The following is a 21,291-nucleotide window of genomic DNA, read 5'->3' on the forward strand; positions in this document are numbered from 1 at the left end:
GGCTTAAAAAAACAAAACTGATTGTAGATCACAATCAAAGTTAGCAAAATAAAAATGTAAAACAAAATCCATGCAAATTCCCTCAAGCACAACTCCAGCCTCGTTTGAAGATGGAAGTGTTGCCTCTTATTTCTTAATAAAATTCATTGAAAAGAACATCAGCTGAAATTATCCTAAGGCCAGGGAGTGCTTAAAGCTATGAGTGTGCCCTAGGCTGAGTTTGGGTTGCTATTTAACATTCATTAAAAATTATCCTGTCCCTCTTTAATCTTGACAATAGACTAACTGTATCTTAAGTATTAGTTAACATAGCATCTTTGATGAAAGTGCTAGGCTCACCATTGGGTCAACAGTTGAAATTTAATTAGAATTAAACCACCCATTTTTCATTACATAATTCCAAAGAACTATGTGTATTCCATTGGTGAGTAATTAAGAGCAACTGAATTTTCCAAGGAATTTTTATATTGTGGATGCGTGGTCAAAATGCATAATAGTATCTCTAGATAACCCTTACATATTTGGATCTTAAAATGTCTTGTTAGATAGATGTTGGATGAATAGATGGGTGGATGAATGTTCAGTGTTCTTGGATGAGTAAAATAAAATTATAATCCAGTTTACCTGGATCCCTTTGACAATAGGAATTCTTCTGTTCTGTGATACTAGTTACTCAACTGTTTTTAGCTGAGAACACAGAGCAAATCTGGAAGCACACCAAAGTGGTAGCATGCACAGTAGTTCTTAAACTTCAGCCTGGATCAGATTTTTTGCTTGTTAAAAATCAGATGGCTGAGCCCCACCTCTAGTTTCTGCTTCAGTAGGTCCAGGATCAGTGCACTTCTAATGAGTTCCCAGGTGATGCTGATGCTGCTGGTTTAGGGACACACTTTTTGAGAATCACTGGGATTGTGGATCTGAAAAATGAGGACCCACAAAAATCACCTGTGGTGGTTTTAAAGCTTGTGGCTTTTTCCTGGCCACTCACACCCCTAAATATGGAGCAGTAGTACTGAGAAGGGCTTAGGAATCTATGCTTGTGAAGGGCTTCCAGGTGATCCTGATACAAATTGTCTTTGAGGTGCTGTAAGGAGTGGAGAGGGCCAAGAAAGGTGATGCAATCAAGGATGAACTTGGAAACTGGAGTAGGGAGGAAGAAGCAAGGGAGAGGTCTAGGTAGAGAGATAGTGGTTGTGTTTCTTGTGAAAGAGAGTGATACACAACTCATTGCCAGCCCACAGTACTCTGGGAACTCTAAAAATTTCTTAAGTGGTTAAGATTCTTGACTTCCCCAGGACTCTCCGTTCAAGTGCACAAAAATCAGCCCTTGGCCATAAGAATCACATTATAAATGAGTAATAAGCATAGCATGTGGAAGTTCTTACAGAAGTTATCAATCTTTTTATTTGTGCTATACATCTGGAATGTGTATCAAAGCTCATCTCTTAGCGACTGGATAAAATATCTGAACTACGATTTACTCTCCTTGAGGATGGCACATTATACAGAAAGTTCTCAGCAGCTTTTGACAACTAGCTAGCAATGATTTTAAAGAGAAAATAAAAGTAAAGAAAGAAAGGAATAGTATGAAGTCCCTAGACAACACTGATGATCTGAGACTCAGATTTATTGTAAAGGATAAGAAATATATATTATCCTTAGGTCTGAGACTCTGTTTCCAGGCAATCAACTCAACATAATCCTTCACAGAACTCCCAACACTTCAATCTACTGCAAGAGAAATTGGGTGTGGTGGGCGTAACAGCAAATTGACATTTTTCCTATAGAACCATGCAACAATTATTCCTGCAGCCAAATAGGACCTTAAACTGGTTATGAGTATCTTGATACCCAGACATCTGAAAAACCAAGTGAAAAGTGTTTCTATTACTACTGAACAACGGTCATTAAAGATGGCTGCAAAGATGAGTTTCTCCTTTGTTCCCTTAAATATCCAATTAATTCGGTCTTTCTTGAAAAGTTTCACACTTCTGAATTATTAGACTTTAAAATGCTTACCACTAACAATACTATCACAAATGACAATTTAGTATTCCAACTCTGCCAAAATAACTTCTCTTTTTCTTTTCTTTTCTTTTCGTCCTAAACCAAACCATAATAAATTCCTATGCCTTGAGGGCTGTTGTAATTCCCATATCGTTAAAATGAATACCCCAAATTAACTGCATCCATTAAGAAGAATAAATTTTGTATTTTCTTCTTTAAGCTATGTCTATATAATGATAAAAACCTGTTTTAAATAAGAACTCACACACTCGAATGCCTTAATGCCAAGGAACTATGTACATCCAGGTTTACTTCATTACTTTTTTAAAAGTCTTATTTTTCAACTAGTGATTAATTGACTCTTTAATTCTCAATTCTAGCTTCTATAAAGGAAAGTTTAGCTGCCTTAAAGACAAAATTCAAACATGTATATTTCAGAAATGGGGGGAAATATGGGGACATCAGTGTTGAACCCAAGGAAAAGAACATTTATTTATCCAAGGAAATTACTAAGAATGAATATTATGAGATTGGCCGCCTTTTCTTTCAAACTTGCATATTCTAACATCACACATGATACTTATGACATAATATGTTAAATGCTGGCATTCTGGCCAAATGAGCATTTCGGGAGACTCTAGATACATAGATGGAATAGCTGAATAGTCTGTTTAGAATGCCCATCCTTTTAAATGAAAATACAGCCAAAATTCTATGATCTGATTTGTTTGAAACTATTAAATCCTGACAAAAAGCATTACTGCTTTGCCATTAAAATGTATAGAGTAGAGAGTGGGGTAGTTTATTTTATTTCCAGTGAAAAAACCTTACACCTTCTCATGCAATCACAAATTCTGGGGCACTGGTCAGGACAACTTTTAAAAGTTCCTCCTTTGCTATGTTATTCTCTATAGTACCTCCTTCTACATCACACTAACCTAAATTGTGGTTTCTAGAGAAATCTTAAGTTTGGTGAGCATACCAGGGACATTTCTTAGAGCTTATCAGTGATTTCCAGAGTGGTACCTGTTACCATTTAAATCTTCAGATGAAATAAAAGCTACAGTTGTAGCCACCATCTTGAACTTGAAAAAAGTTGCTTTTTATACCCACTTTATTTATTTGATTCTCTATTAGTGTTAAAAGATGAGGATCCAGTTATTTTTAAATTACCGCTATAACTTTTCATTTCCTTACCAGAAGCGAGACTTGCAATTTCTTCAGAATCCTGATCTTTTACATATTTAGTTGTTAATTTCTGTGGCATAAACATTTGGCTTGGAATGTAAGCCAGATGGTCACTTCCACTGTCTTCCAACACAAAAGATGAATCTCTGCCCACACTCAGTTCCTGGCCAATGAAGCTGTTCTCTCCTGAAGAAATCTCATGTGGCTCAGGGGTAAATCTAGAAGATAAAAGGGAAAGTTTTAGGTGAACCTATATAACTTTGGGAAATACAAATAAAATATCCCAACAACTTAATATAGTTACTTAATTATTTCTTAGAAGAAAGACAACTGGGTGATAAAAATCTAAATTTATTTCAATCAAATAATTCATTATATTACAGGGGAATTCTACTAAACATGTAAAGAAGAACTAATACCTATCCTTCTAAAACTATTCCAAAAAATTCAAGAGGACAGAACACTCCCAAATTCATTCTACAAGGCCACCAGTACCTTGAAACCAAAACCAGACAAAGACACTACAAAGAAAGAAAATTACATGCCAATATCTTAGATGAGTACAGATAAAAAAATTCTCAACAAAATATTAGCAAAATGAATACAACAGTATATAAGAGGATCATACACTGTGTCAAGTTGGATTTATTCCAGGGACACAAGAATGGTTCAAAATACACAAATTAATCAGTGTGATATGCCACATTAACAAAAGGAAGGACAAAAATCACATGATCATCTCAATATATGCAGAAAAAGCATTTGACAAAATTTAAAAAAAATTCAAATTCAAATCCATTCATGATAAAAACTCTCATCAAAGTGGATACAGAAGGAACATATCTCAACATAATAAAGACCACTTATGGCAAATCCACAGCTAACATCATATGCAGTGGTGGAAAGCTGAAAGGTTTTCCTCTAAATTTAGGGACAAGATAAGGCTATTTAACTACTTCTATTTAACATAGTTTTGGAAGTCCTAGAGACAGCAATCAGATAAGAAAAAGAAGTAAAAGGCATTCAACTGGAAGGGAAGGAATAAAACTGTCCCTATTTGCAGATGGCATGATACTTTATATAGATACCCTAAAGTCTCTACCCAAAAACTATTAGAAACAATAAATGAATTAAGCAAAGCCACAGGACACATGATTAATATACAGAAATCTGTTGCTTTTCTATACACTAATAATGAACTATCAGAAAGAGAGTGAAAAAACAATCCCATTTAAAATCACTTCAAAAAGGATAAAATACCAAGGAGGTAAAAAACCCATATTCTGAAAACAATAAAACATTGATAAAGGAAATTAAAGATGATACAAAGAAATAGAAAGATATCCTGTGCCCTTGGATTGAAAGAATTAATATTGCTAAAATGACCATACTACCCAAAGCAGATTTAATGCAATTCCTATCAAAATACCCATGAAATTTTTCACAGAACTAGAACAAATAATCCTAAGATTCATATGAAACCACAAAAGACACTGAATTGCCAAAGCAAGCTTGAAAAAAAGAACAAAGCTGGAGATACCACCCTCCCAGACTTCTGACTATACTGCAGAGCTACAGTAATCAAAACAGCAAGGTACTGGCACAAAAACAGATACAGAGATCAATGGAACAGAATAGAGAGCCCAGAAATAAGCCCACACATTTATGGTCACTTAATCTAGCTATGACAAAAGAGGAAAGAATATGCAATGGAGAAAAGACAGTCTCTTCAATAAGTGCTGCTGGGAAAACTGGACAGCTACATGTAAAACAATGAAATTAGAACATTTTCTCACACCATATACACAAATGAACTCAAAATAGATTAAAGACCTAAATGTAAGACCAGAAGCCACAAAATTCCTACAAGAGAATATAGGCAAAACATTCTCTGACATAAATTGCAAGCAATATTTTTTTTGTCTCTGCCTCCTAAAGCAAAAGAAATAAAAGCAAAAATAAAGAAATGGGACCTATTAAACTTAAAAGCTTTTGTACAGCAAAGGAAACAATTGACAAAACTAAAAGACAACCTATGGGGTGGGAGAAAATATTTACAAATGATATGACTGATAAGGGGTTAAATTCAAAAGACATAAATAACTCATACAACTCAATATAAAAAAAACAACCCAATTAAAAACTGGGCAAAAGAGCTAAATAGAAATTTCTCCAAAGAAGACATACAAATGGCCAGCAGGCACATGGAAAGATGCTCAACGTTGCTAATCATCAGAGAAATATAAACCAAACCCACAATGAGATAGCTCCGCACACCTGTCAGAATGGCTATCATCAAAAAGTCTACAAATAACAAATGTTGATGAGGATGTGGAGAAAAGGGAACCCTGTACACTGTTGGTAAGAATGTAAATTGGTGCAGCCATTATGGAAAACAGTATGGAGGTTCCTTAAAAAACTAAAAATAGAGCTACCATATGATCCAGCAATTTGCATCCTGAGCATACATCCGAAGAAACACAAACGCTAATTTGAAAAAATACATGAACCCCAATGTTCACAGCAGCACTATTTTCAATAGCCAATACATGGAAGCAACCCAAGTGTCCATCAACAGATGACTGGCTTAAGAAGATGTGGTATATATACAATAGAATATTACTCAGCCATATAAAAGAATGAATTGTTGCCATTTGCAGCAACATGGATGGACCTAGAGAATATTATACTTAGTTAAGTAAGTCAGAGAGAGAAAGACAAATACTGTATGATATCACTTATATGTGGAATCTAAAAAAAATAATACAAACGAATGTATATAGCAAAACAGAAACAGATTCACAGATACAGAGAACAGACTAGTGGTTACCAGAGGTGGGGGGGGAAGGAGAAGGTTAGGGGTAAGGGATTAAGAAATATAAACTACTGTGTATAAAATAGATAAGTAACAAGGATATTTTGTATAGCACAGGGACTTATAGCCATTATCTTGTAATAACTCTTAATTGAGTATAATCTGTAAAAGTACTGAATAATTCTGCTGTACTCCTGAAACTCATATAATATTGTACATAAACTATACTTCATTAAAAAAAAGCATATACTGATACATTTGTGTAAATTCCCATTTATCCTTCCCTTTCCTGCCATCTGCTTATAGCCTATGAAACACTACTTTGGAATAAATCAAGTCTGATTTGTCACAGAGTTTTAGATAAATGACAAGAAACCCATAGGTTACTTGGGACAACCAAATACTGTGTCTCAGTTTGATATCAATCTCCACAGAAAATGTAGAAAATAGTCATTTAATCTACCATCAACTGCTCTGAGAAGAAAAAAACTATATAAAATATATCTCATTGACACCATGCTTCCTAAAATGGTGTCTACATTTATATTCTTTGGAGTAAGAATGATAGTTTGAAAATAATGTGTTTTTATTTAGGTGATGGCAAAAAACAAATTCAATATAAGTTTATTCTTATTCTATTAATGCACCTTTATGCAATTTCAAGTCCATGTTTATGTTTGCATTGATACTGTTGTTTGGCACCCAGTGGTACTACTTTAACTGTTGAGAGTTAATGAGGAAAGGAAATAAAGTCAGACATAATATTATCAACAATACATTCACACCAAGCAAAAGCCAAATGATACGATGACTAGAGTAGGAATGAGCGTTTTGCAGTAGTGCAGGTGAAGACAAGTGCTGGGGAATCAAGCACTCACAGAACTGAGTGGGCAAGCTGAGAGCAGAGGTGACTCTGCAGCATGCATCATGTTTTACACATTTTACCAATATGCACCATATTATTAAAAAATTTTTTATTGAAGCATAGTTAATTTACAATGTTCTGTTAGCTTCAGGTATACAGTAAAGTGATTCATTTATACATACATATATATGTGTATATATATACATACATATGTGTATATATATATATATACATATATATGTATATTTTTTCAGATTCTTTTCCATTATAGGTTATTACAAGATATTGAGTATAGTTCTCTGTGCTATACAGTAGGTCCTTGTTGTTTACCTATTTTATATATAGTAGTATGTATATGTTAATCCCAAACTCCTAATTTATCCCCCTCCCCTGCACCTTTCCCCTTTGGTAACTGTAAGTTTATTTTCTAAGTCTGTGAGTCTACTTCTCTTTTGTAAATAAGTTCACTTGTATCATTTTTTAGATTACACATATAAGCAATATCATATGATATTTGTCTTTCTCTGTCTGACTTACTTCACTTAGTATGATAATCTCTAGGTCCACCCATGTTGCTGCAAATGTCATTATTTCATTTTTTATGGCTGAGTAATATTCCAGTGTGTGTGTGTGTGTGTGTGTGTGTGTGTGTTATATCTTCTTTATCCGTTCATCTGTTGATGGACATTTAGGTTGTTTACATGCTTGGCTATAAAATTTCTTTTTTTAATTTTTAGGAATTCTATTTTGGCAAAGCAGAATCATCTAATACATTAAATTACTGTTTTAAATTTGTGTCTTACTGAGTTTCCTTGGGTTTGACATAGGAATTTATTTTTGTTTGATAGTTGCATAGGAACTATACACATATGGTATTTGCAGCTAGATTTGTGTTTGTACATGTAAAATAACATTATATTAAAATGTAGTCCTGTAAGAATCGATTTTCCTTTAAATAAGAGTATTGTCTATTCCATGTTGGGAAACACTGCTTCACAGGACATCAGTGCCATATTGTCCTTCAGAGGGTGTGAGCTGCTGGACACTTCCTTGTTAAACTACTAAGTATAAATGAAACCTGACATGAGAGGAACATGTATTTGCATGAATTCTGAGGAACACTTCATCTTGCCATTTTGCATATATAGGATTTATGGGAAAGACTGCAACTATTTTGAGAAGCTATTTGCTTAATTGCAATCTGACAGGACAGGGCCATTATGGGCTAACTCTGGGCTTTCACAGGCTGTAGTCTGGGATCCAAGCTTGGTGAAATAGAGAGAAAAGCACAGAGCAACCAAATGGGCCATTCTCATTCTGTTTGAAGTTCAAGTCCATTCAGATTAATTATTTATATTTTCATGCAAGATAAAATTTTAAAGAAAATTATTTACATATGCAATGATATTGTGGGGTCTTTCATGCTGTTTTGGGAATGAAACAATGAATCACATGGAACCCCATACTTCAGTGAGATAAGACATTGGGATAAACTGTAATAAGTGCCTCAGCAGAGGTGTAAAAAGTTATTAAAAAAGGAAGAACTGTGGATTTTGACTGAGAGTAAAGATGGGCTTTGAAGAGGAGGCAGGTTTAATCAGGACCATGAAGGATGGGTAGGGTTTCACTGGAAGGAACAGGATCCCAGGCAGTGTGACCAGAGGTCCAGGAAGGTGAACTCTTGGGCCTCTGGTCACACAAGGCAGATAAGAGTCCAGTGTGGCCAGAACTCAGAGCTTATGATGGGGAGAGATGAGAGGTAAGGTTAAGGTGGGCTGAGACTGAATTCTGGGGTAAATTTCAATATGGAAATTTCTGAGGAAACCATGAATTTTAAAGCAAAATTGTAATAAGCTCATGAGGATGTTATACAAACATCAATCCTGAAAGCATGCTTGTGTGCAACTTCTGCTACAGAAAATGGAATACATGAAGAGCCTTTCCTTCAGAGACCTTATCTGCCATCAGCCAGTTACACACCCCTCAGTCAATCAACAGTCACTTGTAAATATCAGAGCTTTCTAACTCACAGGAGATTGATACTTCGATTATCCTCTTCCTTTGAATTGATGAGTCTGCAGATGTTCTCAAGCATCAGTGGTGGGTACTGATTGAATCCTCCTAGTGAGAGAGGAAAATTATAGTGAGATTTTCAAACTAGAAATTGTATTTACTAGGGAAAGAGAACTCCAACAGGAATCTTCTTGAAACGATAAATGTCACTAAAGTATTTCAGCACAATTTGGCTTGAGTGAGAACAGAAAATAGTAGCAACTAGAAATAGCATTCAGGATTTGATTTTAGAACATTTTGCAGCCAAAGAATTACTGGGGTCATGGAAACAGACCTCCTCAAATTGTTCATTTAAGGGTTAATTGTGATGCAGAGACACAATTTCCATATGTTCAGGCTAACATAATTTTATTCTGATCCTATAATACATTTTCACTCAGACTTATGCTAATAGAAAAAGTAATATTTTATTACATGATGCTATTTCTGTGCTTCTGCACCAATTAACACTGATTTCCTAGGAGGAAAATAATCACAGGAAATATTTTAGCTTACTGACCTCAATAATATGTTTCTTTACCTCTTTCTATTGTTGTTCTATAAACTGTGGAATACTGAGAAATATATAATTTCCCCCTCATTCAGGAAAATAAATAGGTTTTAGTGAAAGGAGATCTTTGACCATTGAATGATCAAAGACTCCATGAAAATATCTCACAGAATGTTTATGGTTTTATAATAATCATATTTCTCTTGTTCTAAGATGAGCATTTTTTTCTATTTCTCTGAAATGAGACTATGTCTTCTAATCAATTGCAGTTGACAGTTGCTATTGGTGAGGAAGGATTCGTGATGCCATTGTTATCACCTGTGTATGTGGGAACAACAAACGTGCCAGTACCAAAACTTGTAGAATTGGGGTCAGCAGTTTAGAAAAAATTCCCGGAAATATTAGTAAAGGAGACTTTTAACCTCTACAAACCAAGTGGTTATGGGAAGACAGTGAACTGGATGTATTTAACAACATTGCTCAGATGGAAATCAAAAGTCAGCTAGCTCTAATAATTGCAAAGCCTAATTTAAGAGCCCAGCAAGACCAGTTTTGTGTTATTTCATAGAGTCTTTTTAAAGTGCTGCTCCATTGGGTTGCACTGACATATACACACTACTATACATAAAATGAATAACTAATAAGGACCTACTGTATAGCACAGGGAACTCTTCTCAATACTCTGTGATGACCTGTATGGGAAAAGAATCTTAAAAAGGTGGATTTATGTATATGTATGGCTGATTCACTTTGCTGTGCAGCAGGAGCTGGCACGGCATTTTAAATCAACTATACTCCAATAAAAATTAAATTAGGGCTTCCCTGGTGGCGCAGTGGTTGAGAGTCCGCCTGCCGTTGCAGGAGACACGGGTTCGTGTCCCAGTCCGGGAAGATCTCACATGCCGTGGAGTGGCTGGGCCCGTGAGCCATGGCTGCTGAGACTGTGCATCCGGAGCCTGTGCTCCGCAACCGGAGAGACCACAGCAGTGAGGGGCCCACGTACCACAAAAAAAAAAAAAAAAAAGTTAAATTGAAAAAAAGATTTTCTAAAAAAAATCCATCATCTATCTTGATGGTATAAAGAAAAATATTGCATGGGAAAAGATGGGTATCAATGACTCTGAGTCAAGAAAGAGCTCACAAAAGTCAAATTTTGACTAGAAGAAGTTTTAGGAATACCTTAACCAAGTCTATTTCATGTATATTCCCTTTTTATGTATGCACAAGGGTGACATATTATAGTCTGTCTAAAAGAACTCTTTTGAGGACTATAAAATAAAAAAACTCTAACAGGAAAGTCAGTATCAACATTTAACTGGAAGCACTTTTTCTTTCATTTTTCATAATACAGTGGTGCATTATACAATGGAAGGCATTTAGAGTTAAAGAAATAACATGATATTCCCAAAGGGGTAATTATTGGATTCTTCAGTCGAATATGAGTTACAGGAGAGAGGGGAGGCTCCTTCTTCAATGAAGAGTGAACTTCCAAGACATTGTCACTATGGTGGTATTGAAGATTCCTTGAATACCAGGGTGACTTTGGAATCCTAGGGTAGTGGGATTGGTTCCAACAGAACCTAACTCTACACTTGTCAGATTCCCAGAAAGAAAAGGTTCAGCTCTGATTCCATGGGATCCTCTAGAGCAGGATTTCTCAACCTCAATGCTATTAACATTTTGGGCTGGATTGTTCTTTGCTGTGGGGAGTGCCCTGTGCATTGTAGGATATTTGGCAGCATCCTCGGTCTCTATCCACTAAATACCAGTAGTATCCTCTCTCTTAGTTCTGACAACCAAAAGTGTCTCTAGACATTTCCAAATGTCATCTGGGGGGCAAAATCATCCCCAGTTGAGAACCACCTCTCTAGAAAGAGCATTTCTCAAACCACCTGTGGTGAAGGACAAGGTATTTTTATTTCTAGCCTTTTGCAGACTGATACTTTTGGTTTATATCTTGTTCAATGAGACAATGTCCACTGTTTATACACTTGTATAATGTGGCAATGTCAAATTGCTTTAAAAGTTTCTAGATACTTATTCTCAATTTCTGTATTTCTTTCTTTACTCATCAGTTTATGGACTAACACTGGTCCAATGGGTAACGTTTTGGAGTACATTGTCCTAGAACCTTTCTACTCAAAGTGTGATCTGTGGAACAGAAACATTGACATCACTGAAGAACCTGTTAGAAATGCAGAATATTAGGCTCCATCCTACACATGCTGAATCAGAACCTCCATTTTAACAAGATTCCTGTGTGGTCTGTATGCTCAGACTCTTTGGGAGCAGCACTCTCACACAGGTCTTCAGGGTACTCCAAGGTTGGAAATAAACCAGGTGTAGCAGGGAAAACTTTTATTTAAATGCTCAACCTGGAGACCACCTAAGAGCTGCTAGAACTTCTTTAAGTTGAGCAAGTGTAGTTCAGGGGATCTCCAGTCACTCTGTTCCTTCTAGTGCTGAGATTTTGGCTAAGAGACATTATATCATGAAAAAGGTCTAACCGCATTATGACCAAAGCATAAACAGGTTATAATCAAGATGTGTCCTATTCCTGTCCCCCTTTCACCATCTAATTCACATATTTTGGTTAGCTATAGATACAGAGGTATGTTAGGTTATCAATACTACTAACAAACACTAATTTATTAAAACAAAGAGAAAACAAAATAGTGACTTACGTCTCACTGAGTACACAAATGGCTTTAAAAACTTCACAACGTAATCCAGGTTTGGTTTATGAATTCTCCCAAGCTGTATCAGATGGTGATCAAGTGGGTGGCTGGCTAGCTCCTCCATGTCCTCCTTATGTGTAGAGCCCAGAGAAATCACAAATATGACATAGCCTTGACACTTGACCCTCAGAGCCATCTTCTTTAAGAATTCCTTTCTCTCATGATTTTCTCCAGCGGAGACTACAAAGATGACCCTATGTTTTCTCAGTTTGGATGTTCCTGGGAAGAGATCCTCCACAGTCCACAGTAGGGCATGGCCAATGGTGGATTCTCCATTTAGCTGTTGGAGGTAAGTCTGGATGTGCCTCTTCATTAGAGCTTGATTGTCATAAGTTGTAAACTCAAACTCTGTTTTTACCACTTCCTTCTTCCTCCCATCCCAAGGAGAGTAGCTCAACAAGGCAATCCTATCACCAGAGTCTGAGGTTACAGGGTCTGAGTCAATATCAAAGTTGTCAAGCATTGAGCTCACCAAGTCTTTGACATCCTTAAACTCATCACTTGTTATATTCCTAGAATTGTCTAAGAGGAAGGTGACATCCATGTATGAATTTTCAGGTAAGAAAATCTCTTTCTTGCAAGTATTTGGAAAACATTTATCTGAAAACACATAGAGACTTATCACTGGTTCAATGTTGGCACAGAAGACACTGTTGTTTGAGATCTTCAAGAGAGTAAGGGACTGATTACCAAAAATTAATCATCTGATCAATACCTCTTCAATCTCACATCATTTAAATTAATAAGGAATTTTCAACATCCCCATAATTTCTGTGGCCACTAGCAGACAATTTGGAAATGTCTTTGTTGAAAGCAGGTGTAAGTAACATGTATACTTAAAGTCTATAAGACATATCCAAACTCTTTTAGAAAATATTTTAAATGCTTTTGATACAAACTATCAAATTGTCCCCAGGAAAAGCCAAATCAATTGGGATAATCTTCTAAACCAATTTTCACATTCTATGGAAACTTCAAACATTACAGAGATTGAAACTCTGACATATGGTGTTGAAAGATTGGAAAACTTAAAATAGAATCTACAATCAAAAATATAATTCTTTGATAAAGGTAGATTTAATAACTCACCCAGAAGGCATTTAAGTGTTTCAGCACAATAAATTCTTCTCATTAGTCTTACCATAGCAAAGAGTACAGTGCCGAAGTCTTTCTAATGGTTCATATTCCCCATTTGGAGGAACAGGAAGCACCTGAAATGTTCCCGTGTTGTCAAACTGCATTGAAAAAGAAGTATATGCTTACTTGCTCATTTTCTTTAGTCATCATCAGGAATACACTGTGTACACACTTTAAGAGTTTGAAAAACACCTAACTAATCACCATCACCTTGCATTGTAGCCCATTGTTCTATTCAGTGCATCTTTATGCACACACAAACACACACACACACACACTATCCCCCCTTGATCCCAAACATAACCCAAGGAAGCATATAGAACAGGTATGAGCAAACCAATTTTATGATGAGGAAACTGCCACAAGTTAACCACAAGATTCACCCCCTGGGGTAGATATTAATATCTCATTCTTATCTCCAAACCTGCAATTCTGCACTGAATTTTCACACACTTCTGATTATGCACCAGCTGTTTATGTACTACACATCAGTTTCTGGGGTTGGGTCTTGCAGAAATTTTACATTCACAAGTTTCCTTTAGCCTCTTTAAGTAGTGATTCCAACTGTTTCCAACCAATCACACTATCTAGAAGAAGGTATATCTTTCAGATGTCAAGTGGATTTCTCCAACCACAAATACCAATTAAAAGTTTATTCCATATTACTCAGCCATAAAAAAAAGTGAAATAATGCCATTTGCAGCAACACGGATGGGCCTAGAGATTATCATACTAAGTGAAGTCAGAAAGAGAAAGACAGATACCATGTGACATCACTAGTGGAATCTAAAATATGACACAAATGAACATATCTACAAAACAGAAATAGACTCCCAGAGAAAGAGAGCAGACTTGTGATTGCCAAGGGGGGGAGGGGAGGGATGGATTGGGAATTTGGGATTAGAAGGTGCAAACTATTATATATAGAATGGATAAACAACAAGGTCCTACTGTATAGCAAAGGGAAATATATTCAATATCCTGTGATAAACCATAATGGAAAAGTATATAAAAGAGAATGTATATGTATGCCTATATATATGTGTGTGTGTGTATACATATATATATATATATATATATATATATATATATATATAACTGAATCATGTTCTGTACAGCAGAAATTAACACAGCATGTAAATCAACCATACTTCAATTTTTAAAAGGTCTATTCCAAAATGATGTAGACAGAGGACACTAAGTCTATTCAAAATTCTTGGTAGCACACTGCCTGATTTTGTCTGTCTCTTGGTTATAATTTTGCTTTGATACTCACTGAAATGGGCAATATATAGCATTCATTCATTCAGACTCAATAACTATATATTGGGCATTTACTCTGTATGAGACACCATGCAATACAGACACTTTAATATAATAATAGAAATCTATCATTCCCAGGTGATGAGGGGATCTCTCAATCAACATAGATGCTCATGCATTTGTTCTTTCTCCCTTGGGAAATTAAAAGGTAGAAAAACCACTCCCTCTGTTTTTCTATAAAGTGCTGACTGAACATTTGGTAATATTTATTATCATTCCAGCATTATAGTTGGAAAGTAGTTACTACATTCCTACTCTCTAGTTTTTATGAAACTGGATACTTTGGGTGTTATTTTGTGTTTTACCTTGTTGGTTCCCCATGTAAAGATTAACTGCAACCTTGGTAATCAAGGATGTTTATTCACAGGAGTCAACCACATGTTCTTCATTCATCCATGCATTCATTCAACAAATATTTATTGAATGCCTACAATGTTAAATAGGTAATATTCTAGGTGCTGGGGATACAGAAATGAACAAAGCAGATAAAATCTCTATCCTACATTCTGGTGGGGGGACATATACCATAACAAAACCGATAAATAAATTATCTATGTTGGGAAGTAATTATTTTTATAGAAAATACTTCAAATTCCTACAATCCTTTCTGTCAGGATCTATTCTCCCTATGACTCCTATTTCCAAAATATTTATGGATACCTTACGAGCAGAGTGACTCTCTTCATGTTATAGAGGGCTTTTCTTTTTACAGTAGACATGTGTATTTGTGTAAAAATAGACCTTTATAACCTCTTGGATGAGATAATGATTCCACCCAGGGCCAGGAGCATGTATCTCATGGATAATATGAGTAGATTTTAAAATAGTTGAACAGTAGATGGAGAAGTTCTTCAGTTTGTGGGGAGAAAGAGGGAAGCACAGATCCCATGAGAATCTGTGAATCCAAAAGTGATGGAACCTCTCTTGGGAAAAAGCTTCATACTCATCAAAGTTTTACACAACATTAAGGGTTCAAAAACCCCTAAACTTCACCCATTACAGGTTAAGACCAGTTGTTCAATGAGATACAGCTAGCAGATGACAGATTTGAGAAACACCAGGTTGGCAGAGGGCTGGTAAAGCATTATATTGAGAGCCCTAGTTCAAATCTTGATTTAGCCACTTAATAGCTGTACAAAATTGAAGAAGTCACTCAAACTCTCTGGGCCTCAGTTTCCTGATTTTTAAATGGAGATAACCTGCATTTACTTCAGAGGGTTGGAGAATGCCTGAGTGTGTTCGTAAAGCTCTAGAGACAGTGCCTGGTGCCCAGCAGGACCTGAACAAAGGTGGCTGCTATCATTGGCTACTGTGCTTATTAAAGATTGGGTTTCATGGAACCTGGCAAAAATACAGCTGTGAAAATTGCAAAGGGGGACAAGAGGCCACATCTGTCCCCCTACTCCCCAGTATTCCCGTCCTGCCAGTATTACTATCTTAAAAATAAATACGTTGACCAGGGAAGTACTTACCCCAAAAGCCTCCTCAAGGGAAATCCTTTCATTAAAAGCAAAGACTGCAGGGCACTAAACTCCATGGTGGCCATGATGATGGATGACCTACTGACAGATTGTCCATTGCTAAAAAACACAGCAACTCTCTGCACATTGGCTCCTGCTAACATACGCTTGAATATGTTCCGAGCCACAAACTTCATCGAGTTACCAATGTCTCGGACTTCCCTGGAGTTTTGATATTTAATTTGGGAAAGAAGCTGAAGGAGTTGCTTCTTGCTATGGTAGTCAGACCCACGGATGAGGTAGCTGGTGCCTGAGTCGAAGGAAACCACAACTCTTGCTCCCACAGGGCAATTATTTTCCCTGATGTGAAGGTCATTGACAATAGAAATGATGATGTCCCTCGTTTCATTAAATCTCTGCTCTATGATATCGTAGGACTTGTCCAGGGCAAATACTAGCTCTGTTGGATACACTGGACATTTTTCTACAAAAATGAGAAGCAAAAGTATTAAGTTATTTCACTGGGTCAGAAGCCTTTCCCATTCCCTTTACTCCAGTGAGATAGGTTGACACTGAGGTCTGGGAAAATGCAAGTGTCACGTAAACTCTAGAACCAGAGGTACCCACATGTAAAGGGAGGAAAAGACTCTCCTTTGTTAGCCTGAAGGTGTTACCTAAATAAAGAGCAGTGATATTTTGCTATATAATGCTCAGACTTCACTGCCCACCATCAGTCTGCTATTTAAAAAGAAATTGGAAGGAGTATTTGAGCTGATGGAACTTCCTGTATACTGATTGTGGTGATGATTACATGAATCTATGCATGTGTAAAAACTGAACAAAAGAGTGAATTTTACTGTATGGAAATTTTTTAAAGGAAACTATGGCTTATCAGAAAATCTGAAGGTAAGGTAACTCTCTTGCACTGTTGGTGGGAATGTAAATTGATACAGCCACTATGGAGAACTGTATGGAGGTTCCTTAAAAAACTAAAAATAGAGCTACCATATGATCCAGCAATCCCACTACTGGGCATATGCCCTGAGAAAACCATAATTCAAAAAAAGTCATGTACCAGAATGTTCACTGCAGCTCTATTTACAATAGCCAGGACATGGAAGCAACCTAAATGCCCATCGACAGATGAATGGATAAAGAAGATGTGGTACATATATACAATGGAATATTACTCAGCCATAAAAAGGAACAAAATTGGGTCATTTGTAGAGACGTGGATGGATCTGGAGACTGTGATACAGAGTGAAGTAAGTCAGAAAGAGAAAAACAAATATCGTATATTAACGCATATATGTGGAACCTAGAAAAATGGTACAGATGAACCAGTTTGCAGGGCAGAAATAGAGACACAGATGTAGAGAACAAACATATGGACACCAAGGGGGGAAAGTGGTGGTGGGGGGTGGTGGTGTGATGAATTGGGAGATTGGGATTGACATGTATATACTAATATGTATAAAATGGATAACTAATAAGAACCTGCTGTATAAAAAAATAAAATTCAAAAAATATCTGAAAGTTTATTCTCTTCAAAAATCTTCAGAAATGATCTACTAATAATGATAAAGTCAGCTGGAAGATTTTCATCCACTTATGTGCAAATATTTATTGAGTATCCACCATGTGAAATGTAGGGTAACATGTGCTGTGAGATACATACGAAGATGAACAAATGCAAGTTTGTCCTCAAGGAAATTGTCTGGGGAGGATCATGATATTGAAAGGTAGAGAGTGATTATTATTCTTCACAGGGATTCAGAGGACAAAGAGGCTGTTTCCAGAGAGAGGATTTCAGGGGCTTTGGGATGACAGCGAGGGTGGCAGGAGGAAGGGGGCAGCACAGAGGACCATGGCAGGCTTTCAACAAGCTATTATAAAGATGGGACTGTCTGCAATCTCCAGCTCAATCCTAATAGTCTTATGATGACTGCACTTTGGGAATTTCATAGGTAATCTGTCCTATGTATCAAACAAAACTTTTCAAAGTCCTTGTTAAAGTCTGAATACAGGAAGAGAAAATGAAATTACTTAAAAATTAAGCACCCCCTCAACTCCCCAGTCTGTCTAATTCTCAAAATGCATTAAGCTCAAAATATAGCGTCTCCCAACCGTTGTTCCCAGTAACAGAAATAGAAGAGAAAGTGTTGATTTCGAGATGTATTTTGAATCAAGACATTTTGCTGCGAAGAAATTTTTAAAATATGCAAGCCAAAAATGAACAAGAAAATGAGAAAAATGAACTATGCCTTATTTCTTAGCCCTATAGTAAAAATGATTAATGAAGTGGTAGATAGCATCTTCAGAGCTGACCTATCATCACGGATTTTCCCGGAAGGCAGCACCAGTTTCCATTTATTTTTAATCTCTCCCTTTCTTAGTGCCCAGCAGGGTACCTGATAAATTTAATTCAAACCCCTGAAGTGTTACTGAGTGCTTAAATTTACTAATTTTTTTTTTTTTGGAATAAAGTGAATGGTGCCAAACTTTGGGATGAGCTCAAAGATCCGGTGGATCTATGTCAGCAGGCTTGTAGGAGACCAGGATCTCTTGGAGTTGACTTAACGGGCTCAGGGGTGACATCATCTGAGGGGTCTAAGGCACCATGGAACACCGATTGTAGTCTAGGCCCCAGGAAGACCATCCTCCATCCTCCAGTTCAGGCTGACGAGTGGTGGGCACATGGATGTGAAAGGTGTGAATGGAGGTCAGAGAGAGGAAAGGAAGCATCGCCTGTCCAAGGAGCCAGTGTCCACGGACTCAGCAGCAGATGGAGCAACAGAATGGGTCAGGCAGTGAGCAGCCCTGCACTGAATTGCCTAGCAACACAGGACCTACCCCGTGAAGAAAATGAGTTGGAAACTGGCAGGACCTGGAAAGAAAAGCAGTGTGAAGGGTCTGGGAGCTGGCGGTCAGCATTTTATAGTTAAGTCCAAACATGACACTTAAAATTATAGTCATAATAAGTGTCTGCACAGAAGGAAAAAGTTTCTTTTCCCATGGGGATGAGAGTTTCTTTTTTTTTCCTTTGTGAAGTGTTTATTCAAATATTTTGCCTATTTACTTTTATTTTTTTAAATTTATTGAAGTATAGTTGATTTACAGTGTTGTATTAGTTACAGCTAAATGTTCTATCTGCAGTACAAGTATCTTTAAAAAGTACTTTTGTTTCTTTCCTTCTTGTCGTCCTAGAAAAATCATTCAGTTCAGTCTAGGTAGACATTAGCTTAATTGATCAAACACTGAAAGCTAGGATGTTTGCTGGCTTCAGAAAATGCTGCCACATGCTCATGATTGCTGTACAATTTTACTGACCCCTCAGAAGCTCATCCATGAATGTCAGTGTAAGAATCTCTGTTCTAAACGACAACTGGGCATCTGTCCATCCATCCATCTATCCATCCATCCATTCATCCATCCAATGAACAGTCAAGTGTCTGCTGAATGCTGAGGTGGCCCACTGTGTACTGCTGGTATTAACCAGAACTGTCATGGCATCCATGATTCTACCCACTGGGGGCATATTTTCTTCCTGACCCAAATCAAGAAATATGCATCTCACTAAAAGATTCAGTCTTATTCTTCCATTTACAAGTGACAGCAGAAAACAGAAAATAATGCACAGTCATTTAAACAGAGAGAGGAAGAGTTTCCAGCTAATGAATAGAGTAGGCAGCCCACATCCTACAGAAGATCAGAACTTTGGAGAGTAGGTTCCAAAAGACTGAGTTTAAGAATAACTTCAAGCAACTCCTTAAGGAGAGACTGAGGACCACAGGCATGAGACAGAGAAACCACGGTATACCAGACCAGCATGGCCAAACACAAGAGCAGGAGGATATGGGACCTCCAGGGAGAGCTCCAGAATCTGGAAAGGAGGCAAATCCAGACCAGTCCAGATTGACTCAGAGACCAGATTCTCACCTACATGACTAAGAATAGTCACCAGTTCCTTAATTCAAAAGAAAGAAAAGATTGTACCAGAGTATCCTTTACAGTGAGTTGATTATCATTCTACTACGGATTCAGTTTTCCACAAAACATCCATGTTTTTGATTTCTTTATAAAGTTGCAAGTTAAAGAACTCCTCCAGGTAGTCAGAAAACAATCACAACACACAAAACAAGAGAAGCAGTTTCTCCTGTCCTTACACAATGCTTCCTGCACCTCACACACAAAATACAGATGCTGGCAACATTTAGTTCTTATTTGACTGTTCTCTTTAGGGGAGAGAGACATGTTAATGTCATCACAATAACACATAAGGCACTAAAATAGAGATATGGATATCTTGTCAGTGGGAGATGTGCCTGGCTCTGCCCAGGAACGTTTCTAGAGGTGCCATTTCTTTTGTAATTGAATCACAGTGGAAAGTTGCAATTTTATTTCCAAAGCTCCCCAGCGTCTATATTGTAAGGTCAGTAAAGCAAAAATAGTGGTTTGTGAAATTCTATCAACCTGTCAGGACACCTTAATGAAGCTTATGCATTCTTATCACTATTTTTAAACCTTCAGTAAAAATTAACAGTCACAACTCATATTTGCATTGAACTTTATAGTTTATGAAGAGCATTCACATTTGACTATCTGATCCTCACAGCTACCTTTTGAGGTGTTTCCAACAAGACATGTCATTCCCATTTTAGAAGGAAATTGAGAGACCCAGGGACTAGTCCAAGGGCACCCAGGTAGCAAGAAGCAGAGTCTGGACTTGAACCAGTAATTCTGACTTTAAATTCTGTGCTCATTCCAGTGGGCACCCTAGGAAGCAGCACATGCCCCTTAGTTCTCATGAGTGTACTTACTCTCCGTCCAGGAGGGCCTTGGGGTCCTTGAGAGCCTTCCTCACCTTTCAAGCCTACAGTGAGCTGCAGGTAGAAATATACATGAGTTTCTACATCCTCTATCCATGAAGACTACCTCAGCCTTAATGTGACTTTATAATTAAAAAAAAATTAGCAAAAGCAACTATTAATTCAAGTTAATCAAATTCCTTATGTATAATATAAATTGCCATTTTTTTCCCCGCAGAACTCACAGAAAAATTAATTTTTCCAATAGTTCATTGTTAGTGTATAGAAACACAACTGATTTTTATATGTTGATTTTGTATCCTGCAACTTTACTGAATTTGTTTATTACTTCTAACAGTTTTTAATGAAGTCTTTAAGATTTTCTAT

General features: G+C 36.8%; 1 protein-coding gene across 1 annotated transcript in view; it reads right to left on the minus strand.

The window, feature by feature from the left end:
- The window catches only part of COL6A5 (collagen type VI alpha 5 chain), a gene marked incomplete at both ends in the record, with an annotated part of 108,651 nt that overhangs the window by 23,880 nt on the left and 63,480 nt on the right, over positions 1 to 21,291 (minus strand). The window contains 8 exon segments of the mRNA XM_081235341.1: positions 3,205 to 3,413; positions 8,906 to 8,996; positions 12,123 to 12,776; positions 13,318 to 13,411; positions 16,109 to 16,161; positions 16,164 to 16,615; positions 16,617 to 16,647; positions 20,913 to 20,979. Of these exon segments, the coding sequence (XP_081091467.1) occupies positions 3,205 to 3,413; positions 8,906 to 8,996; positions 12,123 to 12,776; positions 13,318 to 13,411; positions 16,109 to 16,161; positions 16,164 to 16,615; positions 16,617 to 16,647; positions 20,913 to 20,979 (1,651 nt within the window).

This window comes from Mesoplodon bidens, assembly GCF_964165515.1.
Source record: "Mesoplodon bidens genome assembly, chromosome: 5".
NCBI classification, from domain to species: domain Eukaryota; kingdom Metazoa; phylum Chordata; class Mammalia; order Artiodactyla; family Ziphiidae; genus Mesoplodon; species Mesoplodon bidens.